This window comes from Saccopteryx leptura, chromosome 5 (assembly GCF_036850995.1).
Source record: "Saccopteryx leptura isolate mSacLep1 chromosome 5, mSacLep1_pri_phased_curated, whole genome shotgun sequence".
In the NCBI taxonomy this organism is placed as follows: Eukaryota; Metazoa; Chordata; class Mammalia; order Chiroptera; family Emballonuridae; genus Saccopteryx; species Saccopteryx leptura.
Genome location: NC_089507.1, coordinates 53,100,426 through 53,127,494, shown reverse-complemented (window position 1 = coordinate 53,127,494; position 27,069 = coordinate 53,100,426). Strand labels below are relative to the sequence as shown.

At 38.0% G+C, this 27,069-nt stretch overlaps 1 protein-coding gene across 1 annotated transcript in view; it reads right to left on the bottom strand.

Annotated features, from left to right (window-relative positions):
• Positions 1-1,187: 1,187 nt before the first annotated feature.
• Positions 1,188-27,069, bottom strand: part of MOB1B (MOB kinase activator 1B) — a 59,657-nt gene continuing 33,775 nt past the window's right edge. Inside the window, exons 2-6 of the mRNA XM_066387427.1 lie at positions 22,356-22,522; positions 17,758-17,851; positions 14,143-14,276; positions 11,387-11,550; positions 1,188-6,916 (exon numbers count right to left, since the gene is read on the bottom strand). Coding sequence (XP_066243524.1) covers positions 6,839-6,916; positions 11,387-11,550; positions 14,143-14,276; positions 17,758-17,851; positions 22,356-22,522 — 637 coding nt within the window. The 3' untranslated portion in view covers positions 1,188-6,838. The remainder of the gene's footprint in view (positions 6,917-11,386; positions 11,551-14,142; positions 14,277-17,757; positions 17,852-22,355; positions 22,523-27,069) is intronic.

Sequence of the window (27,069 nt, the reverse complement as noted above, 5' to 3'; positions counted from 1 at the left end):
AAACTAATGATTGATGTTTCTCATCTCTCCGTTTCTGTCTGTCCCTGTCTATCCCTCTCTTTGACTCTCTTTCTGACTCTGTTAAAAAAAAAAGTTTAAAATACACACTTCTTTTTGGAAATGGGTAAAATTAAATTCTTCTAATACTATTCATTTTTAAATGGTCCATAATGAAGATAAAATTTGATAAAATCTTAGTTTGATAGAAAGGTCAAAATAATTAAATATTTTGCTAACTGTTCTCATAGTAATAGTACAAAATAGTACAGGAGTCCTACCTTATCCTCAGGGAGTATGTTCCAAAACCCCCAGTCGATGCCTGAAACCTTGCATTATACCTAACACTATATATGCTATATTTTTTCCTATGCATACATGTTATAGCTTCTCTGGTATTTCTGAACAGCCAGCATCACTACTTTCACACTTTGGGACCATTATTAAGTAAAATAAGGGTTAGCTGAACACAAGTACTGCCATACCTCCACAGTTGATTAAATAACTGACATATTTATTGACTAACAGGTGGGAAGCATATACAGCATGGATACATTGGACAAAGGAATGATTCACGTCCTGGGCAGCAGGGGGCAGGATGAAACAGATGGCACAAGATTTCATCATGCTACTCAGAATGGTGTGCAATTTAAAACTTATGAATTGTGTATCTCTGGAATTGTGTATCTCTGAATAATATTTTCAGACACAGTTGACCATGGATAGCTGGGGATAAAAGAGGACTACTGTATATTTAAAGAAAACAAAAGTATAGGCTTTAAAGTCAAAGCAAATATGAGTTTTTAAACCCTACTCTTAATCAGTGACTTATACAATTTCTGAGCTTTCGTTTTCTAGTATGTATGATTAAGATACTATCTTCCAGGGTTGTAAATACATAACAAATTTTAAATGTTCAACATCTTCCAAATATCTTCAATATTTCTCTAAAAATGTGTTCAGTGTGAAAATATCTATAGCAAAAATAAACAGTAATATAAAGTCAAGATTCATGGCCAAACATAACTATTTATTTATTTTTGTAATAAACATTCAATTTCTTCCTTTAAAAAACCTAGAATTTAAATACTTCTTCTCATCCCATCACATACAAGTCTGTATACATTATTTACATCTCTCAATTAAAACACAGATTTGCTGACATTCAGTATCTTCTTTTAAAATAAAAATGAAGAAGCAACTAAACTTTGATCAATAACTACAATTTGAGTCATCTTGGCACAGTTTACAGTATAGTGCCTGTGTTACATCCCATATTTTAGACCATTTTCCCCCTTCCAGCTTCTTTGCTAGAGAGAGAAACTGTCTATCCCCAATAGCAGCACCGCTGTCTTGACACATTCTCTGCAATACTTGTACAATGTGAATGCTGCCCCTATGCTTGCCCCATTATATGACACTGGCTGTATTTTTCTGCTTTTGTCCCCACAAATGACTTTTAAGGGTTTCCATGTGTACTATATTCTCTCTCAACCTAGATTTCATGACACTGTTTCTAAATCATTTTAAGTAATAATGCATAATAAAAGTTCAACTAGAACAAAACTTAAGTGTTCCCCTACAAGATTAGTGCCCTTTAGCACTCTACTTATGCATGTACAAAAATAACAAATACAATTTAGTGGCTTTAAAAAACTATTTCCCCTAAAAATAGTTATCTCAGCAGAACAGTGTAAGGAGAAGAGTGTTCTTACAATGAAAATGTACTAATTTATTTTACAACCTGCAGATTGAATATTACAGAAACAAAGTAAAAAGAAAAACATGTGCAAACAAGTAACACCCACAGATAAAAATATATAAAAGAGAAGTTAAATATTCACAAAATGTTTAATTTATATTGCTAATGATCTCAGCTTCAGTGACATATTTAAAGAAAGCTGTCAACCAAAAACAAAACAAACAAAAAACCAAAAATGCCTATGTATGTAGTATCTTTCAACACTTCAGCTGAAAGCTGTGTATTGACAGCAAGTACTTCAAAAGCACTAACAACGAGTACCTGCACAAAGTATCCGTTTTGTTTTCGAAGTTTGGGTGTTTGGGCGGGTGAGAGGTATGGATGGTCAATAACAGTAAGGAAGTAATTTACCTCCAAAGAGAAGGGGATGCTGGGTAAACCATACAGCTGAAAAAACGCCAGTGATTTCACTACCTATCTTTGAGAACTATAATCCAGAATTACCTGTTGTATAATATTATATGTAGAAAAAGAAATCTGCATCACACTAGCAAAACTGAGAGTACTCAATATTTTAATTTGTATCTTTTGTCAAAATTTATGTATCGCTTCAGCTACAAGTAGCAGACATGGAGCAGTTTTATACCTTCAAAATGAGTTGGCTCATTAGGAAAGCCATAAAAATTCAAATTGTCTGCAGTCAGAATTGTTATTGTGTCTCAAAATTAAACTTTTCCATTAAATCTTGAGATACCTTTACCATTAAATATTTATCTCATGCACCATTAAACTGACAGCTGAACAACAGGAATTCTGATGGTGAATCTTTATGACAAAATTCTTAATATTTAAATTATTTTAGTCATGGTCCTTAAAATATAGATCTAGAATAGCATTTCTAAGAATTGATATATTCTTTAATATCCCAGATAAATTTCAAAATAAGTAAAGTTTTCCTCTTGTTATGCAGACACATTTTCAAATTACAAATAGACTTCTGGTCCCCTATTTTTAAAAAAGACATGCACAATTTTTAAAGTTATAAGTGATATATGAAACGGTTACACAATTTTAAATATATTATCTGTGGTATGTAGGTTTAAAACTTTGCCTAATTTGTATATAAAATTTATTCCTATTTCTCTGTAAAATAATCTCGTCTTTAAATTCAAATTGTTCAATTGAGTGAAAAAAATTTTTTTAAGGGATGGAGGTAAAGGCTGTTGTTTTCTTAAGCTACTTCTCTCTTAAATATTGGATCCATTTTTTTTTCCTTACTGTCCCTTCAATCAAAACCATCTTACAGTAGTCAAGATTGAATTCAAGACTTATCAGGGAAAGAAATAAAGAATAGAAAACAAAATAAAGACTTTGATTTTTTTATTATTATATATAACTGTAAGATAAACTAAATTTTAAAAAAGCTGTACATCCAAATGATACTGTCTACTTCAAAGCAGTGACAACAGGAAACTATTCCTTTATTGAATGATGCTACGTATGCTCAAAACATCCTCTTCTGCAAATTCAGAACCTATGGCACATTCTTTTGAACTTCCTTAATGGTTTAGTCCTAAAAAAAAACAGCATAGCAGAGTTGGTTTGGTGAATGAGATAGGTCATATTAAGTTGCCAAATACACTTTTTGGTGTGCAACTAAAATGATAAAATAGATTTTCTTGCATAGTCATAAACTGATTCTTAAAGGCATCTCTGAAAGATTCCAAAAACTTAAACCTTTGCAGCATAGCTGGAATACATAGTGCTCCCAAAGGAACCACCCTGAAGATCAACTCTCATTTGGATGTTTAAGTTATAACATATTTATTTTAAAAGAAAGTCCTACAACTCAGTAATTGCATCTCACATATTTTACCATTTCAGTGGTTATCAAAACCTCTCTCAGAGAGGGTGTTGACAAAGGTATAAAAGAAATCTGTCATTTGCTATTTTCCCATGAGTGAGGAAAATGCTAAATACATAAAATGGAGTCTGGTGATTATATGTAAAATATAAATATCCACATCATCTGTTCTTCCTGAATATAAGTGATTGTAGTCTTTATCTTTCCTGACAAAACAGGCAGTAACTCAGTCTGAGATATATTACACACTAAACATGTCTTCTCCTACCAAATACATTTTATTCTGACCTTTTAGAATTTACAAATGACAAAGGTAAAAAGCGATAGCAATCTGAAATCTTTCAATTGAAGGTAAACTGACCTCCAAAACTTCTACCACCTAACTAATACATGCTTACTGTTTTAGTGCAGTTTAATGCAATGGGTTTTATGGGACACAATAATCAAGTCCGCAAATGAAAGCCAGAAGCACCATCTACTGCTAACTAGAAAGATTTTCACGCTTTCTAGTATATATTATCTCCAACACCATTACTCCATCATTTAAAATAATTCCTAAAACTTGCTTCACATCATTTAACCAAGCATTGTGAAAATAACACTGTAACTTACTACATTATATTTTATGCCTTTATCAGCAGATGAGAACAACAACTTCTGTTTTGCATCTCTGTCTAAAGAACAAGGATGAAAATCTTTATCTTGGTTATTTATAAATGTAATAAAGTGACCTGGAAAGAATCCAACAGACATTCATAAGCAAGATCTGCAGCAAAGCCAAGATTTGAACCTTATTTATAAAGGGCATCTCACTAATGCTCATGGGAACCAACCAAATAAAGGTAATTTTTAATCAAATCACGTATTTCCACATGCTCTGGTGAATGTTTCCCTACCCGTAGCTATGTTACACACCATGTACAATGCTGGCCTCTCCCTGGGAGGACTTCTCTACTTTGTTACCACCTACAGACCTATATGACTCTCTATTTCCCAGTAACTCTGTTTTAAGGAATACTCAGAAGCAGGCACCTGAGATTCTGGCACAGTGACTGACAACTAACTGCTATATACATACAGTGGGAAAGTAGGTCCTACTACTAAATATTAATTTATAGAAACATTTCCCATTTTTTACAGTATACTACTGTATAAGGCTTAAAAAGAGCAAGAATAATTTTTCACTATTCTCTCTACACTTGGCTATTGCAACCCCTCTGTTACTAGGTTGCTACGAAGTCAAGTGCAGTACGGAAGACTACTTGAGTGACCATGTGCTTCATTTTCCTAAATAGATAGGGCCCTCAAATCACTTGATGCTGAATTTTATTTCTGAATCAACACAAAATGGCTGATATTACATATTTGGATACCAAAAGATTTAAGGAAGTCAGTTAGTTCTCACTGCAGTTTATAACTAAGCATTACCAATGAATGTCTAATATATACTGCTCACAAAAATTAGGGGATATTTTATAGCTTCATATTCATTTTGAAATATCCCCTAATTTTTGTGAGCAGTATATTTGTCCCTGACAGGCTCTCCTGGGACTTCTACTGTGTGTACTTGGAGAATGATTGCTCTAAATAAAATGGAGGTAAAGGCAGTTCCCAGTGATCATAATTGTCATGGCATTAAACTGTATCACTGCTCTACTTGTTAATAGCAAAAACAAATAGTTCTTTTTAGAGTCTTTTCTAAGCATTTTTAGTCTATACAATTTCAGAGCAAGATTTCTATTCTACAAGGAAAAGGGTAACTGAAGAAAGAGTATATATTTCTAACTGCAGAAACAGATTTACCATAAATGACAAAATTAAATTCTGAAAAGTATATCTCAAGAATAAAACTGAAGTGAAAAAGTTAATATTTATTTTAAAAATTTATTTTCAGAACTTATGAAAGTAATTCACTAGAAAGTCATAAAAATTAAAATGTAAAAGTTAGTAACTACTGAATTAGCACTTTCATTATTTGATATAACCCCAAAGAAAAATATTTCACAGTGGAAAATCAGAAGTCAGAATGCTTCAAATTGGGCCTATAATAAGCAAAGAATGTATTGTATCATTTAAAAATGACAGGCAAACACCAGCTCCATTCACTGAATGAAAATGCTGGAAAGTGGTCAATTTCCCTAAACAGTCCTTGAATTCCTTATTTAACATCTATACCTAAAATTAATAACTTATTTTTAACTTCCTATAGAAGTTGATTCCTAAAAAGAAGTCTCTAAGACTCTGCTTATAAGAAATTGATTAAAATCATGCCATTCTATTCAAGGGTTTTAAGACAGGACCTTCTTGACCTTTACTCCTCATACTTAATTTCATCCCTAACTCCCTATACAAACTAACCCCTCACCACAAAACACACGCTCCTATTACCACTTCTTCAAAGTAGAAGGGGATTCTGCTGACTTATGGCTCATTTGGCAATTGCTAAAAATCCTCTCAGTTCAGCATCACTTCTGAAGATGGCAAACCTGTCTATGACCTGAATATTCATACCTACAGTGCAGTCAGCATGTAGAAAAAAGCCTAAATGCAAGAGGTACTGCATTTCAACATCCTCAAGTTTCAGTATCACAAATATCAAGAGATGGAAAAAGATCTGGTTGTAGAACTTTAAGCATTTGTTGAACAGAATTACCATCAATATAAAAAATAATTAGGAAATACTAATTTTCTATGTTCTACATGCACACCTTTACAAATTGTTTCTTCAATGTAGTAAAAGCTGGATATCATCAATTTAGGTGAACTATGGCTTTTATCATAGATATCTTAAAACATGCATCAGTAAGTGCCCTGGGTAATCATCCTAATATTGTTTCAAGCTCTGTTTGGTTCTGTGTCTGTGCTTTGCACCTAAGAAGTGAGCCTGTCAAGGCACTTAAAAACATAAGTCTTTTGGGACTTCAAAAATTGGCCACAATTTACACAACACAGAACCCCATCCATCAGCAGTCCAATCAATAAGCACTTTCTTTCAATATACAATATTATCAAAAATTCTACAAGTAACCAAAAACAAGTTAAAAAAATACCATATACCACTAAGACAAAAGTTATGCCTATCAAATGTATAGAGAATGGTTCTTGGCTTCCTCTAGCAATAGAATATGGTTTCATTTATTCAGAATAAAGGAAAAAGAACCCAAATGAGCCCCTCAAACCAAAGACAAAAACAACTGAGATAAAAATAAAATACAATATCAAAATACACTCCACAAAACTTCACTTCAGGAACAATTGACACAGTTCTGCATCCTTTATCTGTCCTTTGAGGTGAGTTTTTCAATCAGTTCTTGGAGTGGTGCAAGTTCTCTTCTATCAACCAGGTTGAATTCCTATGCATGGTAAAAAAATGCAGAATAGCAAAAAACTTATTATTTACATCTCACTCCAAAGCAGATTTCCATTAATACTTACTTGTTGAAAATTAGCTTTTTTTTGTTTTGTTTTGTTTTGTTTGTATTTTTCTGAAGTTGGAAACGGGGAGGCAGACAGACTCCCGCATGCATCTGACCAGGATCCACCCAGCACGCCCACCAGGGGGCAATGCTCTGCCCATCTGGGGCGTCACTCTGTTGCAAGCAGAGCCATTCTAGCGCCTGAGGCAGAGGCCACAGAACCATCCTCAGCGCCCGGGCCAACTTTTTTGCTCCAATGGAGCCTTGGCTGTGGGAGGGAAAGAGAGAGACAGAGAGGAAGGAGAGGGGGAAGGGTGGAGAAGCAGATGGGCACTTCTTCTGTGTGCCCTGGCCGGGAATCGAACACAGGACTCCTGTATGCCAGGCCGACACTCTACCACTGAGCCAACCGGCCAGGGCCTGAAAATTAGCTTCTAAAGTAAATAAAAGTCACCTGGCCTGTGGTGATGCTATGTATAAAGCACCAACCTGGAATGCTGAGGTCACAAACGGAAAACCCTGGGCTTGCTAGGTCAAGGCACGCACAACATACAATCAATAAACAACGAAAGTGAAATGACTATGAGTTGATACTTCTTGCTCCGCCCCCCCCATAACATCAATAAATAAAAGCTTTTTGAAAAATTAATTAGCCTGACCGGTGTGGCGATAGAGCATCGTCCTGGGAAACTGAGATCCCAGGTTAGAAGCGCAGGCTCACAGGCTTGAGTCCAAAGGTCACACTGCCTTGAAGCCCAAGGTCTCTGTCTTAAGCAAGGGGTCACTGGCTCAGGTGGAGCTTCCCCCTTCCCCGGTCGAGGCACATATGAGAAGCATCAATGAACAACTAAAGTGCTACAACTATGAGTTGTTGCTTCGCCTTCCTCTCCCTTCCTCCCTCCCTCCCTCTCTCTCTCTCTCTCTCTCTCTCGGAAAAAAAAAATGTTTCAAAAATTAATTAAAGAAAAAGTGAAATGAAAACCAAGTCAATTTTTTTTAATTTATTCATTTTAGAGAGGAAAGAAAGAGAGAAAGGGGGGAGGAGCAAGAAGCATCAACTCCCATATGTGCCTTGACCAGACAAGTGCAGGTTTTGAACCGGCAACCTCAGCATTCCAGGCCAACGCTTTAGCCACTGCACCACCACAGGTCAGGTGAAACCAAGTCAATTTTAAAAAGTTTCTATTCTCTAGCTGTCTTAGGCAAGTCACTTACCACTTCTGATATTGTTCTGATATATGAGGCATATTTCAGAATAAAAGGATTAGTTTATGGTATAAACTAATATATCTGCAAGCTATCATGAGATGCTTAAGTTCAAGTCTGAATAGATTTCCTCTAAACCATAATAAATAGAAGTTGTCTATACTTCTGATCTTCTACCATGGTGGAGCATTCTGAACTCCCAATTTGATTCATTTATTAGCATCTGTCATGTGCCAACCACCACGGTAAGTACTGAGGAGAAGAATTAGGGGACATTTAATAACAAGCCTATCATTAAGATTTGTGGAGTCTGGCCTGACAAGTCAGTGGCACAGTGGATAGGGCGTCGGACTGGGATGTGGAAGGACCCAGGTTCGAGATCCTGAGGTCACTAGCTTGAGCATGGGCTCATCTGGCTTGAGCAAAAAAAGCTCACCAGCTTGGACCCCAGGTCGCTGGCTCGAGCAAGGGATTACTCAGTCTGCTGAAGGCCGCGGTCAAGGCACATATGAGAAAGCAATCAATTAACAACTAAGGTGTCACAACGAAAAACTGATGATTGATGCTTCTCATCTCTCTCCATTCCTGTCTGTCTGTCCCTATCTATCCCTCTCTCTGACTCTCCCTCTGTCCTTGTAAAAAAAAAAAAAAAGATTTGTGGAGTCTGAACCAAGAACACATATGGATGTATACTGTATGATTAAATTATTAAATTTTACATTAAGCTAATATTGTTAAATAAAACATATTCTGTTCTCCAGCTCTGACAAATATATAGCTTCACAGTTACCATTAGAGTTAATTCATATTTAGAATTCTAAGACTCCTCATAATTCTGCACTTGAAAGTAGTGACACGAGGAGAGCTGGTGCCTGACACTCGGCAAACCTGCTCTTCAAGCAGCTTCACGTGCATGAGTGCAGACACCTTGTCTGGCTTACACAGGCAACGTCCCACACCCTCACCAACAGCTGCCATCTGGTTGCCCCTTAAATCTAGAGGTATACATATCAGAGACACGACCTTCCCTCAAAAGAACAGACTCAAGGAAAAGATCCATGGCAGACCCTAGAAATACACTTAGAACCATGTGGGCAGGGAATTCTGAGGTAGAAGCACACCCCAGAAGGGATCTGGGTAGGTATACCATTGGCCCTGTGGATTCCTCACTCTGTGGGGAGGCGTGCAGCTGGACATGGGCCAGAGCGGGATTTTCTAAATTGTAATGGCCAAGGGCTTATTCAATCAAGGGCTGGTATATAACTGATTCACTTACCTTTAAGGTCACAGTGTCCTGAGATGTAAACAGGCTCAGATATGCTAAATGCCATGCATCTATCCCTTACAATTTGCTAAGAGCTGTAAGATTTAGTGTACTTTAAGATCATACAGTAAGGTAAAACTAACTCTTCTGGTGGGAGAATATCCTCTCCTAAACTATTAAAACCTGAACTTCAGCAACCACATCTGCCTAAACCAAAGCACAGATACAAACTTTGGGATAACATTTTTGTTTCTATGGGGATCTGTAGATGGAATACCACAGTAATTACCCCTGGCCGGCTGGCTCAGCAGTAGAGCATTGGCCTGGCATGTGGAAGTCCTGGGTTCAATTCTTGGTCAGGGCACACAGGAGAGGAGACCACCTGCTTCTTCACCCCTCCCCCTTCTCTCTCTCTCTTCTTCTTCCACAGCATGGCTCAAATAGTTTGAGCAAGTTGGCCCTGGGCGCTGAGGATGGCTCAGTGGCCTTGCCTCAGGCAGTAAAATAACTCGGTCGCCAAGCACCAGAACAGCGGCCCCAGATGGGCAGAACTTGGCCCAGTAGGGGGCTCTGCAGGTGGATCCTGGTTGGGGCACATGAGGGAATCTGTCTCTGCCTCCTTGCCTCTCAATTTAAAAAAAAAAACAGTTTTGGCATGTCACTGTCTCCTAAAATGTTTATATAGGTGAAATTGAGACACAAAATATGTGCCTTCAGTGTGAGGAGTGTGTATAGAAGGAAAACAGACACATTTTACGTTTCTTTTTCTTTTTGAGAGAAAGTAAGACAGAAAGGGAGAGAAAGGGTGAGAAGCATCAATTCGGGTTGCTTTCACCTGAGTTGTGCATTGACCGCTTCTCGCATATGCCTTGACTGGGGTGCGCCAGAGTCCCCTTATTCAAGCCAGCAACCTTGGCTCTTGAGGCCAGCAACTTTTGGTCTTAAGCTGGCAAGCTTCTGGGATTGTGTGGACAATTCCCCGGCTCAAGCCAGCGATGCCATGCTGACAAGCCTGTCCCCAAAGCCAGAACAGGGACCTCAGCACTCTGAGTCAACAACACTTTCTCCACTGCGCCACCACCGGACAGGCCACACTTTTCTCTTTTCTTTAGTGTAAACTGGGTAATGGGAAAAGCATTTATAAGTGTATGCACAAAGATACACTAGCACAAATTCAAGCCTTCCTCTCATGCACCCAAAAAAAAAAAAAAAAAAAAAGCTGATCAGTTTATCTTCCCCACCTATTTTTCACTCCTGGCTGTTAGTTCTCTAATTGTTATAGCAGGGTGAGATTATCTTCATTTCTCTTAATCTCATCCCTAAAGCCAGCTCTCTGACAAATAAAAAGAGAAAGAAAAAGAGGTCAACTAAGGAGTCGGATCAAAGACTAACGGACCTCCTGGAATCGCAACACTCTGAGACACTGTCCCCTCTTTTGACATAATGGACAGAAATTAGCTTTAAAATTATTCAGAATGCTTTTTTAAAAAGGGAGTAAAATGATGTGATATTCAAAACCGATTTCCAGGACAGAGTATGCTAAAAAAGTTTCAAGGTAACAAGGAATTGAGGGTTAAGAGGAATAGGAGAAGTGCTAAAAAAACTCAAGAGCTCAAGTTCATCTATAGCTCTGCCAAACTACCCAGGTTCCTTATGCAGTGCTGCCATATTAGCCCATTAACTGAAACAAATCCAAGGCAAGAATTCTCAAGAGCCATCTCATTTAGACTTGCATGCCACCAGTCTGGAGATGGATGGAATTCAGAAACAAAAAGCCAGTCTTTATCATCATTGAAAGTATAGGAGAGGAGGAAGACTAGACAGATAGAGCAAATTTTATCCTTAACAGTGTGAATGCAGTCTTCACCTCAGAACCCTGTAGATAACTGCTTTTACTTGGGGGAGGGCGGGGAGGAAGGTCGCCTAATACAACTTACCTGGACAAAAAAGATAAAGTGCTTGAAAGATGTATTCAGATGTGCTTCCTCCTGAAGCTGGATCACAGGGTCAAAATGCTGATGGTAAATGTGAGCATAAACCCTAAAGAGGCGCTTGAGTATAGTTTTTGCCACAGACATGAAGTTCTTCGGGAATGGGACACCTAGTAATCAGATAAACAACCCCATCTATTAATAAGAGACAGGAACAAGACCATATGAGTTCGTCAACAAATGGCAACATAAATTACCAAGACAAGGCTGCAAAAAGTCTTTATGAATTACCACTTAATATACCCACTGTACTTTTCAGGAGTTTTCAACATATCATAATGAAAATAAATTTCAAAGCTTCTATGGAATAAGAACTAATCTTCAGTATAGCCCTTTAAGCTTCTTATATCCCAACATTTTACTAAAATGAAACAAATGAATGCCTAAGATGGTAATGGAGCTAAAACTCACACTCATACCCTCAGATTCCGTAACATCATGTCTTAATACAAATATATGCTGAACACAAATAATGTATTAATCATGCTCATTTTTAAAAAATGCTTGCAATATATTTTGTTTTCTATGAGAAATACTTTATTACCACCCCAGTCTACATTTATCCTAAAAAAAAAAGCTGCAATCTCCGCTCAATGAGGTTCACTGTAATGAATTATAGCACTTTTACAGCATTAAACAAATAGAAAATTAGAATGATACAAATTCCATAAACTCTGTCACCCTAGCTAAATAATCCAGATTGGTAAAACACAAGCCAGCCTGCCTTGTGGGTCCCAGGAGATAAAGCATCGACCTGGAATGCTGAGGTTGCCAGTTCAAAACCCCAAGCTTGCCCGGTCAAGGCACATACAAGCAGCAGCTACTGCGAGTTGATGCTTCCCACTCCTGCCCCCTTTCCCTATCTCCTCTCTCTAAAATCGATAAAATCTTCACACACACACACACACATACACACACACAGACACACACAGACACACACGAGACAAACAATGATACTACTGGGTTCAATGTCATCATATTTCTTACCGCTCATTTAAAAATATTATATAGGTCACAAGGAAACAGCACAAGTCAAAATAAAGGGACATTAAATAAAATAGTATGCTTATACTCTTCAAAAATATCAGTGTCATAAAGTCCACAAAAGGCTGATGTACACAGATTCGACATTAAAGAAGGCTAATGAGACATGACAACTGTGACAACTGAATGAAAAAATGTTTAAAATTTTCTTTTGCTATAAAGGGTATTATTGGAAAAATTGGAAAAATCTGAATACTACCTATAAATTAAACAACTGTATACTGTTAATTCCCTGTTTTGATAGTTATACTGTGATTACCTAAGGAAATATACATTGAAGCACATATGGAAAATAGAACATCATAGCGTAACTTAAACGCAAAAAGCTCAAAAGAAAGAAAATGTTGGGGGTTGGGCAAGAGAGAGAAAGCAAATGTGGTAAAACAGCAACTAAAGAACCTGGAAGAAGGTATATAAGGATTCTTTGCATTATTTCTTGCAGATTTTCTAAAAGTCTAAAATTGGGTCAAAATTAAAAGTTAAAAAATATATTATGCAGGACCTGGCCAGTAGCACAGTAGCTAGAGCACCATCCAGAGTGCCAATGTCACTGGTTTGAGCCTGGCATCACTGGCTCGATCCCAAGGGTGTCGGCTTGAGTACCTATCAGGACTTGACCCTGAAGGTACCAGCTGGACCCCAAGGTCACTGGTTGGAGCCCTGGTCAGGGCACGTATGAAAAGCAATCAATGGATGCACAAGTATGGGGAACAATGAGTTGATGCTCTACCCCCCCACTACCTCTCTCTCTCTCTCTCTCTCTCTCTCTCTCTCTCAAAAAAAAGAAATACATATATGATAAAGTGAGGGCATTTATCAAAAATCATTACAATGTATGTGAATAAAGCAGCCTTGAAAAACAGGACTTTAATTAAAAATTCTCCACAGTAGTGAAAGCATTCAATAAATGTGTTTAAAACAATCCATAATAACAACTATTAACATTACTATCCCCTCCACCATACCCACCTTCCAAAAACTAAAAACATAAAATACAGTCAAAAAGTCATTTATTGTTAGAAGAGCAAATTCTTAATTTTTTCAGAAAACATAGCTGTAAGAAGCTAGAAAAGGTAAATCTCACGAACTGTCAAGATGTGAACAATTTCCACCTGAAAGGCCAGCCCTTAAAAATAAATATGAAAAAGCAAATATGAAAAATAAATATGAAAAAGTCACTTAGCTGATAACAGGTCAACCCTTCAAATCTTGTTTTCTTTTCACCTAGCTTATTTTACAGTCTGTAAAATTCACAAGTGAGTCACAAGTTCAAGTGCCCTATTTGTCACAAATATAATGTAAAACTGGATATAGTCATATAAACTCCTTCCCTAAAAAAGATATGGATATGACTGTTGAAGATGATACTGACTATCTACCCAATACCCAGTCTCTTTTTTTTCCATAACACAGGCCAGATGTTGTTACTGTCTGAGATATGCTGATCTTCTCATTGTTTTAAGTATAGTGAGGTTTACCTTAATTATCATGATAAACTGGTATGAAAAAGACAGGATACTTTAAATGTGTAAGATTAGAAATATTTTGATAAATAAGGTAATCTAGTATGGTTCCTGGAATAGGGAGAAAATAAGCTATAGAAACATATAAAATTAAGATAAATCATGATGGATTCCAATTATACAAAATAATTATACCTATTTTGGAGGGAAATAATGTCTCATCATCCAACTGGTCCTGAACCCAAGTCATTAAGTAATCAATATACTTTGGTGCAGAGCACTTAATAGGCTTCTTTATGTTTGTTCCATCTGCCCAATGATACTCATATCTGTATTGGAAAAATAAAAAGCACACAGAATATTAGCATATACCTATACGCAGTGTGTACATCTTTTATATTCTACATGTATGTGTATCATGAATATATACAAGACATGATTTAAACAATCTGTTCCTCCAAATAAAGATTTTTGCATTTGGAATTTAAATTTAATGTTTTTAAATGGCTTCTGCACTATTTTGCATTTATCACAATCCAAACTACGCAGATGCCACCAAACTCATTTTCTGTGATTGATTCTGTGCTCTCCTCACATGTTTTATTTCACAGCTTTCCTTCATATACAGAATTTATATTTTAGAATCATATGTTACCACAGCAGAAAACCTCGCTTATTTCCCACTTCTATGATGACCATCCTTAATTTTTATGGTTGTTTTTCCTTGAAAAATATTTCTCTTCATGTACTACAATTCTCTACAACTTGGGACTTTAAATTTTGGGTCAAGGATGAGGGGGAGGGAGGGAGGAAGGGAAAAAAATCATTTTTCATTCCTGTAGTTTCTTTATAGAGAGCCTGTGCCTGTTATGTTTTAAGAATTAACATACACTTTTCCTATAGCAGGTATTTACATAAGGTTTCTGAGGGAAAAGTGATCAGAGCAGTATTCTAAGTGGCAGTAATTCTCCCTCATTCACAGGAACAGAGTATCAGTGTAATATCAGAAAACCTCCCAATTAAATGTTGGTCAATTACAAAGGATAAGAAAAAGAGAAATGTGAGGTGAAATACACCTTGTAGACACTAACACGGTAAGGTAATCAGGGCTGACATCCCCAGTGATGGCATGGTTGACATTGTATGTCTCCTGATATGACCCAGTGAGAAAAATAAATTATAATTTCTATGAGTTCTTTCCAAGAATGCATGGCCTGAATGTAGTATAAGGAAACATCAGGCAGGATGTGTCAGGGGTCCCCAGCACCACCTGCACAGTCAATGATTTGCTAAGAGGATTTACAGAACTCAGCACACAGCTATATTCACAGGTATAAGTTATTACTGAGAAAAAGCACAAAGCAACATCAGCAAAGGGAAAAGGCAAATAGAGCAACGTCTGGAGGAAACCAGGAGCAAGCTTCCATGATTCCTCTCCCAATGGAGTCACCCAGCCACCCTTAATTCCCCCAGGGTTAAGTTGTGATAACACATGCTTTAGAAATACCATCTACCAGGGAAGCTCATGAGAGACTTAGTGTCCAGGGTTTTTATTGGGGGATAGTCAAGTAAGCACCCTCTGCATGACACATACTAACACATACTAAAATTCCAGACTCCCAGAAGGAAAGCATGAGCCATATCATTTATACAGTTTAGGCAAGTAAGCTTCTTAACTGTTAGGATAGTAGGAACCCTTCAGAAATATAAGTTGCCAGATGTCATCCAAGGGCCAACCTTGGAGGCAGACCTTTCAAGAGAATGCAGTCAGGCCTGGTATGTTAACTCTTTTATGTACAAAGATCAATAAAGAGAAAGACTGAAAAACAATTCCAGATTGTAGGTACCTAAAGAGATAAATCAAATAAATGCAATGCATACTCATAGACAGAATCCTGGACCAGAAATGAAAAACTGAGACATAATTGAGACAGCTAACGCAATCCGAATGGTGTCTGTGAACTGGAAGAAGTGGTTTGGAGGGTTTATATGCTGCTTATGCAGAAGAGCATCCTTGTTTTTGGAAAATACATGGTTAAATATGTGGGGGTAAAGGGACATAATGTCTACAACTTGCTCAAAAGGCCCAGAAAAAAATATGTAAATTTGGTCAATACATAAATTATGACTATGATGTCATAAAATTGAATCGCTTGGGTAGTGATCCAACTGACATTGTAATTTAAAAGTTACCAAAAATAATCTGGCCAATAAAAGCATTTTGCCCATGAGTGACGGGCAATTTAAGGTCATTACTTATAATGATAACGTTTCTAAGCACTAGTGAAGTTTGGACAGTTTTATTTGCTTTATTTTGATATTTATGCCTTGTTTATAATTGGTAGGAAAGAACATACTTTATAAAAAGTTAGCACTAAAAATAAAACCTCTGTATATAGTTTATAAATATCAATTAGTATTTCTTATAGGAAAATGATACAATATAGCAGTTAAGAGTGCACACACTAGTGTCACAGAGACCTGGATTTCAATCCTGATTCTGTTTCTGAATAATAACCTTGGGCATGTTACTTAACTTTACTCAGATTCAATTTCTTTTCCTGTCAAATTAAGATAACAATAGTTTTCTTACTTTATAGGTTTGCTGTATAAAGGTAACACTGAAAAAAGGGTTGTTGGCATTGTTATTACAGTCATTGTAATAATAAAAGCCAGTTTCAAAATTTATTAATCCAAGCAACATTTACTGAGTGTTAATTAGATGGCAAGCACTGTTCTTATACCAAAAGGAATTTAAAAGAATAAATCTAACAGGTTAAATAAGATGTATAAGCAACATAATTATTGTTGGAATCCATGGGAGTCCAAAAAGACCAGAGTAACAGGCTTTATTGAAAGGAAGGAAGGAACCCTGCCGGGCACTCCTCGGGGAGAAGGGCACCGGTTGTTAACTCGCAGGGGTCCCCAAACTTTTTACACAGGGGGCCAGTTCACTGTCCCTCAGACCGTTGGAGGCGACCACACACCACGCTCCTCTCACTGACCACCAGTGAAAGAGGTGCCCCTTCCAGAAGTGTGGCGGGGGGGGGGGGGGGGGCGCATGCGGCCCACAGCCCATAGCTTGGGGACGCCTGGTCACAGACTAGGGGCAAATTTTATAGCATTTGGGAGAGCCTGTGGGGGTACTGAGTCAAAAGTTCTGGTATGTTCCCTTTTATGGTTTTAAGATTTCAGCTTTCTGGAACGCTCCCTCTTGGGGCAGGTTGATCAGCTTCCTGGAACTCTTCTGCCTCAGGGGTGATTGTCCAGTAAGTAAGGGTGAGGTCAGGCAGCCAGGTGGGACAACCAAAGGGCAGTTGGAATTTCTGGTAAATTCATATATCTATCAATTATAATGTTATAGTATTATATAATCATATAGACAAAAAAATTAAATAGAAAGATCCCAGCTAGTCTAAAGAAATCAGGTGTCATGAAGGAAGCATTTGATGTGGGTCTTGAAGAAGGGTATGATTTTTGGAAATATTAGCAGAAGATGGTTAGAGAGAGATGAGAAGAACAGAATAAGCAAGTATAAGTAATGGAGAGAATAGCAAGCAAGGCATTCCCATTAACCTGGTTTGGACAGACCAGAGGAGATGAATAAATTCAAGGAGGAAAGGTAAGACAGAGGAAAATACAGGAAGGGTCAGAAAGTTCAGGCTAATGAATCTGAACTTTATATATTACTAATTGGTAAACCAGTGAAGAAAATGCTAAGTACAGAAATTATATGTTCGGAAACTTTCTTCTTATTTAAGAACTGTAAAATAAAATAAAAATGAGAACTGATCATGAACCATGTCTTACTTCGGACCAGCTGACATCACTGGACAGCTTTCCTCTGTACAGAAATCAGTGATTGTTCCATAAAGCATGTTGATCTGATTGAAAAAATCCACAGCTGCAAAGCAAATATCAGTTATAAGTAAAATATTAAATTTTAATTTTATTCAAGCAGAACCTAGATTTATCAGTGTTCATTCCAAACATATATAGATGTCCTAGTTTTTTGTTACTGATATCTAGCTAAATTCCACTATTATATTGTATAACAAATTCCACTATGTTATATGATTTCTCACTTCAATTTTTGAGTGTATGTGTATAATCTGAGGTGCTTAGGCCAGGTGTCCCTCAAGTCAAGTCTATTAATCATGTTGCTCAAATTTTTCTAATTCCTTGTTGATATTTTTCCCTGCACTCCATCCATTAATAAAAGATGAGTGTTTAAATTGGGACTGTGGATTTCTCTATTTCTCCTGTTAGTTCAGTCAATTGATTTTATTTTTGAGCTTTTATTAAAGACAAATTCAGAACGTCATATATTCTTTGTGAACGGAACCACTTATCATTTTTAAATCTTCCTCTTTACATTTTTGCCCTGAAGAGTCTAAGTTATCTGATATTAACATAATATATCAGCTTTCTTTAAATTAGTGTTCAACTTTTTAGTTCCACTACGTTTGCCCCACCACCATTTAAGGACAAACACTACCTAAGGTGACTTTGAGCTCAACCCCTGTTCCCTCATTATTTATAATCCTAAAATCCCTTTTTATCTGTTAATTACCCATGACCAGCACTCTGCTTTAATTCAGACTTTCTAGAGCAAAGGAAAAAAATTAACTTTAAAAGGACTCATAACTGCTGATGAAAGTAGAACAGTAATTAATAAGCATTATACTAAATTTAATTGCACACATTTTCCTCTGCTCTCTTCACAAAGAGCCAAGATTAACTAAGTAGTTGTTAGAGTTAAATTGGCTCCTATAAAACTCAAATTCCCCTCACCCAACTTCCACTAAGACAACTTTTTCAGTAAATATTTCCCTGGCCCTACCTCCCCATCCCCTTAAGCAACTCCCCCCCTCACTCCCAAAGGTTCTGAAAACTATCTGAGACAGCCATCATGCAGGGCCTGAAGGTTGGGAAAAGGAGACAGTCTGTAACCAAGGCAACAAACCCCGATATGCCAATCTTAACGTGTCCGAGTGCCTACAGTAACCCCTGTGTCTACGCTCTCTCTCCTGCAGCTATTTCGGCTGACACCCTTTTCTGGTCTCAGTCCGCTTGTATCCAGGATCCAGGAGCTTGTGAAATAAACTTTCCTTTGGGAACACAGTAGCCTTGTGTTTTCAATTCATCCAGTTCATCCTGCAGTTTCTGCCTTTCAGTAATGACTCTGCAACTTCATAATTTTTAAATCGTCCTCCACAAGAGCAGAGGACAGCTTATGGCTTCAAAATAAGACAAGTCTGAATCCCAACTCCTAGATTTACCAGGTGAATTACTTAATCTCCCTGAACCTCAGTTTCCTACCTATAAAATTGGGTTTAGTATGGAGCAACAAAAAATATGTCTATCATTATGTGGGCATTTAATAAATATTTGTTTCCTTCAACTAACCAAGATATGGCCTCAGGATTCAGATATGGCCACATAAATTATTTATAAGGCATCCATCCAGTTTTTTTCAAAACCCTGAACCTTCTTTCTATCTTCTTTTTGTTTTTAAGTGAGAGGAGGGGAGATAGACTCCCACATACACCTTGACCAGAATCCACTCAGTAACCTGTCTGGGGCCAATGCTCAAATCAATCAAGAGCTATCCTCAGCGCCCAAGGCCACGCTCAAACCAACTGAGCCTCTGGTTGTGGAAGAGAACAGGGAGAGAAGGGGGAAAGAGAAGAGGAAAGAGGCAGATGGTCCCTTTTTCTGTGTGCCCTGACCAGGAATCAAACCTGGACATCCACACCACGGGCTGACACTCTATCCACTGAGCCAACCAGCCGGGGCCTCTACCTTCTTCATGTTATCACTCTTTCTAGCAGCAGAACGTTCAAAACCAGGTCTGTTTTCTGGCTATGAGACTAGTTGTTGAGTTTGTAAAGATTTCCCACCTTTTACCATTTATCTTCATCTGGCAAGTGAACTAAAGCCAAAAAGCCATTAAAATGCCAATCTTTTTTTTTTTTTTAATTTTATTTATTTATTTTTTACAGAGACAGAGAGTGAGTCAGAGAGAGGGATAGACAGGAACAGAGAGAGATGAGAAACATCAATCATTAGTTTTTCATTGCGCATTGCAACACCTTAGTTGTTCATTGATTGCTTTCTCATATGTGCCTTGACCGCGGGCCTTCAGCAGGCCGAGCAATCCCTTGCTGGAGCCAGCGACCTTGGGTCCAAACTGGTGAGCCTCACTCAAACCAGATGAGCCCGCACTCAAGCTGGCGACCTTGGGGTCTCGAACCTGAGTCCTTCTGCATCCTAGTCCGACGCTCTATCCACTGCGCCACCACCAGGTCAGGCTAAAATGCCAATCTTACCAACAAATTCCCTCCCTCTTTTATGTGCCCAAAACGTTTATTTAATCACGATGTCAGTGAGTGGAAATATCTATTCTCAAACCCTATGCACCTCATCAAGTGTCATTTGGGAAGATTACTGTAAGTAAGGAAAATCTTAGAATCCAATACTTCAGTCAAATGCTTTAATTTCAAGGCAGAATTATCTGTTCCAAGGACATGTTCTGATGCTCCAATTCAAAGTAATTTTTGTCTAGCTATAATTGCTAAATGCCTGTAAAATTTCAGAAGTTCCTTAAGTTCTAGGCATTTCAGTAGTACAGACACTTTGTTGTGGCAGTTGAGACAATGAGAATAAAAACAGAAAATGATAATCAGCTTTTATACATACAAGTAAGAATCTCATGTAATATAGAAACTCTATGCTGCCTTCCTTAGATTTTTTAAATTAGTGAGTTCTCAAGTAAATGGTACAAAAAAGGCAAATTGGAAACTTATTCTGAATATTGTCTTTGAAGTGTCACAGAACCATCTTATTATATATAGGTAAGATGGGTCTCACCAATAAAACAAAAATCACTTTATTTCTTTAGCAACTAAACTCTCAGGACCCAGGAAGATAACCACATTATAATAAATACTGACTGGATGCAAATGCCGTAACAGTAAGGTTTTCAGGCATATCAGTAAAATCCTTTAGGTTCCTAAAAGTTATTAGCGGGAGGCAGCTCAATTTATAAATCCCATGATATATTTCAAATTATAATAAGATACCATCAAATATTACAAGAAAAATATTGTTTTGTTTTTCCTTAATCAAAGACTTGACATATACTGTATGTTTTCAATTAAATTTCATTTTCTTTTTATTAGATTCATATAAAATTCCTCCAATTATAAAATTATACTAGTTTCTTCACCAATGCTGAAAACCCCCGAATATTAAAAGTACAACTTTTATTCCCCAACTTTCTCTGGTTTACTTCCCAAGACTATATCTACTTTTTACTTATTTGTTTTTCTTCCTAGGTGCTAAAAATATCCCATAAACATATTTTATTAATTTCATAAATTACTAATGAATTATCTTTTTTTAAAAATAGTAAGATTTAGCCTGACCAGGTGGTGGCACAGTGAAGAGGGCACTGACCTGGGACGCTGAGGACCTAGGTTCGAAACCCGAGGACACTGGCTTGAGCACGGGGTCCCTGGCTTCAGCAAGGGGTCACTGGCTTGGCTGGAGCATCCCATCCCCCACACCACACTCCCATCAAGGCACAGACATGTATGAGAAGCAATCAATAAATAACTAAAGTACCACAATTACAAGTTCATGCTTCTTGTCTCTCTCTCTCTGGGGATGATGGGGGGGGCATAATTTAGACAACTGAGTATACTAATGAAAGAGGCAATTTAGCATAGTGATTAAAGTACAGTCCCTAAAATTTTATAGCTCCATATTAGAGCCCAAGCTATGACCTAGGCAAAAATCATTTTAGTAAAATCATTTTGTCTCACCTTCCTTATCTGTCTTAAACTGGGATAATAATAGTACCTACATCATGAGGTTGTAAATATGAAATAAAATAATTCATGTAGAAAGGATTAGCAGAAGCCCAGGCCAAGTAGCTCAGTTGGTTAGAGCATCATCCAATATGCCAAGGTTGCAGGTTCGATCCCTGCTCAGGGCACATACAAGAATCAACCAATGAATGCATAAATAAGTAGAAAAATAATTCAATCTATTTTCCTTCCTCACTTTCTCTCTCTCTCAAACTCAAAAACAAAACAAAACAAAAAACCAAAAAAAATAAAAGGATAGCAGAGTTCCAGACATATAACTAGTGTTCCATAAATATTAACTGCTGTTAGTATTATTTGCCCACTAAAGATGGTAAATCTATGCTTTGTATGTCATTATAACAGGAGACGAGAATTGCACAAAACTGCATATTCAGAAATAAAAAGTGGATTGGGTATCACTTTATTGTGATATTTGGTTGCTAACTAGATCTTAGAACAGACAGCACTACAAAATTCACCTACAGCAATGCCACTCACCTAATTTAGAATCTGAGAAACAGAAAGGCTACTTACTGTTCACTGCAACCCACTCATTCAGATCTTCTCCCTCAGGAAGCATGACAGCCATCCGGAGGTTGCCACTGCCGAGTGTGGCTTCTGCATGCTTTAGGAGCTCATACTGGTGAGAGCCCTCTGGTATGTTCTTCTTCGGTTTAAAGGTTTTAGAGGAACGACTACCACTGTGAATAGAGAAGAAAAAAAAGCATTTCAATATTTAAGATATGACTTTTCAACAGAGTCAACTACACTGTATTACTGGATAAAATAACACACAGGTAATCCTGTGTCCATAAATAAACAGCCCTAAATTGTACTGGCAATATTAAATCCCAGCAATATAATTGCTGTAACTACTGTGTTTGATACCCAAAAACTCCTACTAACCTACTGTATCCTCCCTACTGCAACTTCCTAGGAGAAAAAAAATTCTTTGACCCTGGCTGGGTAGCTCAGTTGGTTAGAGCATCATCCCGATACACCAAGGTTGTGAATTCAATCCCCGGTCGGGGCAAATACAAGAATCAACTAATGAATGCATAATAAGTGGAACAACAAATTGATGTTTCTCTCTCTAAAAATCAATTTAAAATTTTTTTAATTGTAACTATCCAGTTCTTCACAGTAAACTAATGACTCAAAATTACAGATTATAATCTATAAAAAAAGTACTTCTTTGATAATCTACTTGTTTTATTCCTTTTCACCCCTACTCTAAATCTCTCATCTTATGTAAATATTTTTTCCTTCATATAAAAATCATAAAGATACAATTTAATATCAATAAAACCAAAAATCCTACAGCAAGAAGGAAAAGCAACATGTTCAGTGCTCTTCCTTCAAAGAGCATGCCCAGGCTTTCCCCTTCATCCTCTCGTTTCCCCTTCCGTTCTTCCTTCTCTTCTCCCTCTCCCCCAGGTGTGTATTTCCTAATCTTATGCAGATAAGTAGCTAAACATTAATATGATTGATCTGCTCAAATTTCATGTATTTTTAAAAAACAGATTAAATGAAACTAGTCTTAGAAATGATGATGTTTTTTTCCTTTTTTTTTTTTTTTTTTGTATTTTTCCGAAGCTGGAAACGGGAGGCAGTCAGACAGACTCCCGCATGTGCCCGACCGGGATCCACCCGGCATGTCCACCAGGGGGCGATGCTCTGCCCATCTGGGGCGTCGCTCTGTTGCAACCAGAGCCATTCTAGCACCTGAGGCAGAGGCCACAGAGCCATCCTCAGCGCCTGGGCAAACTTTGCTCCAGTGGAGCCTTGGCTGTGGGAGGGGAAGAGAGAGACAGAGAGGAAGGAGAGGGGGAGGGGTGGAGAAGCAGATGGGCGCTTCTCCTGTGTGCCCTGGCTGGGAATCGAACTCGGGACTCCTGCACGCCAGGCCGACGCTCTACCACTGAGCCAACCGGCCAGGGCCCTGAGTTTTTTAAGATATGGATTCTTCTGTTAATGTTGGCAAATTCTTATCAAATTGTAAAATATTCTAGTCATCCCTCCTCAATATTCCCTTTTCTTTCTTCAAATGAAAAGGATCAGAAAGGAAAGAATAAATTGATGAGAACTCCATAAACTTTAATGTCACTGAGCCGTACAGTGGATAGAGTATCAGACTGGGACACAGAGGACCCAGGTTTGAAACCCTGAGGTTGCTAGCTTGAGCATAGGCTCATCTGGCTTGAGCACAGGCTCACCAGCTTGAGCACAGGGTCGCAGACGTGACCCTATGGTCACTGGTTTGAGTCAAAAGGTTGCTGGCTTGAACCCAAGGTCACTGGCTTGAGCAAGGGGTCACTCTGCTGTACCCCCTGGGTCAAGGCACATATGAGAAAGCAATCAATGAACAACTAAGTTGCTGCAAAAAATAATTGATGCTTCTCAGCTTGTCATCTCTCTCCTTCCTGCTTGTCCCTCTCTCTGTCTCTTCTCGCTAAATAATAATTAAAAAAAAGTTTAATGTTACTAAATTCATACCACCAAAACATTAGGCATTTGGACATAATGAAAGGGGAATTTCAAAAAGGACAATAGTTAGAACTTTCCAAGCTCTCTACATAGCATTTCACTTACTTTCTTCTCTCAAACTTTACCCCAAGCTCTCTCCCTTATTCCCCAACAGAAAGTGGTAGGTCAGCCCTGGCTATATATTACAATCACCTGAGGAAAAGCTGTTAGAAAGTTTTGAGGATCTGAAATAAACTAAGAATATACCAGTCAATCCAAGTATCTAATTCAAATGACAAGTATTTTTCACTCAAGGTAGCAATGTTTAACCTCTTTCATGTCATGGCATGCATAAATTACTAAAATTCTGTGGCACACCCAAAAATATATTTTTTGTCAATCAGACAAAAAAATAGGCATAATTTTGATTTAAACTATATATATAAATATACATATTAGTAACAATCTACCCTTTTTGCTCCAATGCAGCTTTTTCTTTTTTTAATATATTTTAATTCTTTTTTTTTGCTGGAAACGGGGAGAGACAGACAGACTCCCGCATGCGCCCGACCGGGATCCACCCGGCACGCCCACCAGGGGCGACGCTCTGCCCACCAGGGGTTGATGCTCTGCCCCTCCAGGGCATCCCTCTGTTGCGACCAGAGCCACTCCAGCGCCTGGGGCAGAGGCCAAGGAGCCATCCCCAGCGCCCGGGCCATCTTTGCTCCAATGGAGCCTTGGCTGTGGGAGGGGAAGAGAGAGACAGAGAGGAAGGAGGGGGGGGGGGGTGGAGAAGCAAATGGGCACTTCTCCTGTGTGCCCTGGCCAGGAATCAAACCTGGGTCCCCCGCACGCCAGGCCGACGCTCTACCGCTGAGCCAACCGGCCAGGGCCTCCAATGCAGCTTTTTAAAAAATCAAGTGCCTATACTTTTATATATGAGGATTTCTGGTACCAAGAATTGTTTTTTTTTTTTTGGGGGGGGGGTCAGAGACAGAGTCAGAGAGAGGAACACATAAGGAGAGACAGAAAGAGAGATGAGAAGCATCAATTCTTTGCTGCAGCACCTTAGTTGTTCACTAATTGCTTTCTCTTATGTGCCTTGACGGGGGGGGGGGGGGGGGGGGCTACAGCAAAGCAAGTGACCTCTTGCTCAAGCCAGTGACCCTGGGCTTACACCAGAGACCTTGGGCTTACACCAGCAACCTTTGGGCTCAAGCCAGCGACCTTTGGGCTCAAGCCAGCGACCATAGGGTCAAGTCTATGATTCCATGCTCACACCAGCAACCCTGCGCTCAAGCCAGCAACCTCAGGGTTTTGAACCTCGGCCCTCCGCGTTCCAGTCCACACTCTATCCACTGCAGCACTGCCTGGTCAGTCTTTTATTTTATTTTATTTTTAAGAATTAACCAATCAGATGCAATCTTATTGTGTGATGCCACTCTTTTATACGACCTATATATTTATGGTTCAAATCAGGGCATTCATACCCAAGAGCTATTGTTCTGTTGGCTGTTGTCATTTTTTTATTTGACAACCTAAAGGAAAAGAGGCCAAATTCTAGAGCAAGATCGGGTAGTTTGGCAGGTAAGTAACTGAGCCTTACCGGAAAACTCTGAACACACATCCCTTATAATTAGCCATCCAATGTAATCTACTTTGTAAATTTCAACAGCAGTGATTATTTCCTTTTTAAAATCCTACAGAATAAGCCCCATGGTGACACCTGGGTTAACTCCCAAAAACTGGTTCTTAATATCTCAACACTGTCACATCCGTCATTACCCTTACTTTTAACCCTTATTGTCAAACTACCAACAAAGTTGGGATTTTCTAAGGTGGACTAGGAAATCTCAAGGTTGAAGGAATTAGGGTGGGGGAGATTTATAGAGAACTCAAAAAGGGGCACTTATAAGGGTTAGTAAAATAGATATTACTCTGATCACACAACTAGTTAAAGGGCAGAAGAGGAATTCAACAAACAGTCCATTATCTTGAACAAGTTACTTAATGTTACCAAGTCTCAGCTTCCTCATTTATAAAATAGGAATAATAGCAGCTACCTTACTACTAAACCTGGGGCAAGAACTCAACTCATACTAGTTGTCTTTGCTCCACTTCTAGGTATCAACCTGTTATTCAAATCAGTAGCTCCCCTTCCAGGTCTGAAGTACAATACTAGAGATCAGGTATTTGATAAATATTTATTAATTGACAGTTTCTGTCAACTTGAAGCTGAGAATTCCTAATCAGGAGAGTAATGATAATGATTAACTAATATTTACTATAGGGTTTGTGCTCAGAAGTATTTTACACGCAATATCTCATTTAGTCCTCATAACTCTACAATGTACATTCTATTATTTTATGAGTAATAAAAATAAGACTTAAAGTACTTATATAATTTGCTCAAGATTAGAAAAGCGGTAAATTAAGAAGCCAGAATTTAAATGTAGAATTTAAATCTTATCCATTCCCCAACATTACACGATGTTTATCTTTACCTTCTATTCAATTATTTGTAATAATTTTCTTGCTATATCATCACAGTGCTATCTAATTCAAATAAAAGATTATTTTTCACACTATGGCAGCACAATTTTCAACATTTTTCATCCCATAGCACACAAACTAATTATGAAAATTCTGTGGCACAACAAATATATATAGTTTTTTGCCAATCTGACAAAAAAACAGGTATAATTTTTTTTTTTATTAAGTGAGAGCAGGGAGACAGAGAGACAGACTTCCACATATGCCCTGACCAGGATCCACCTGGCAA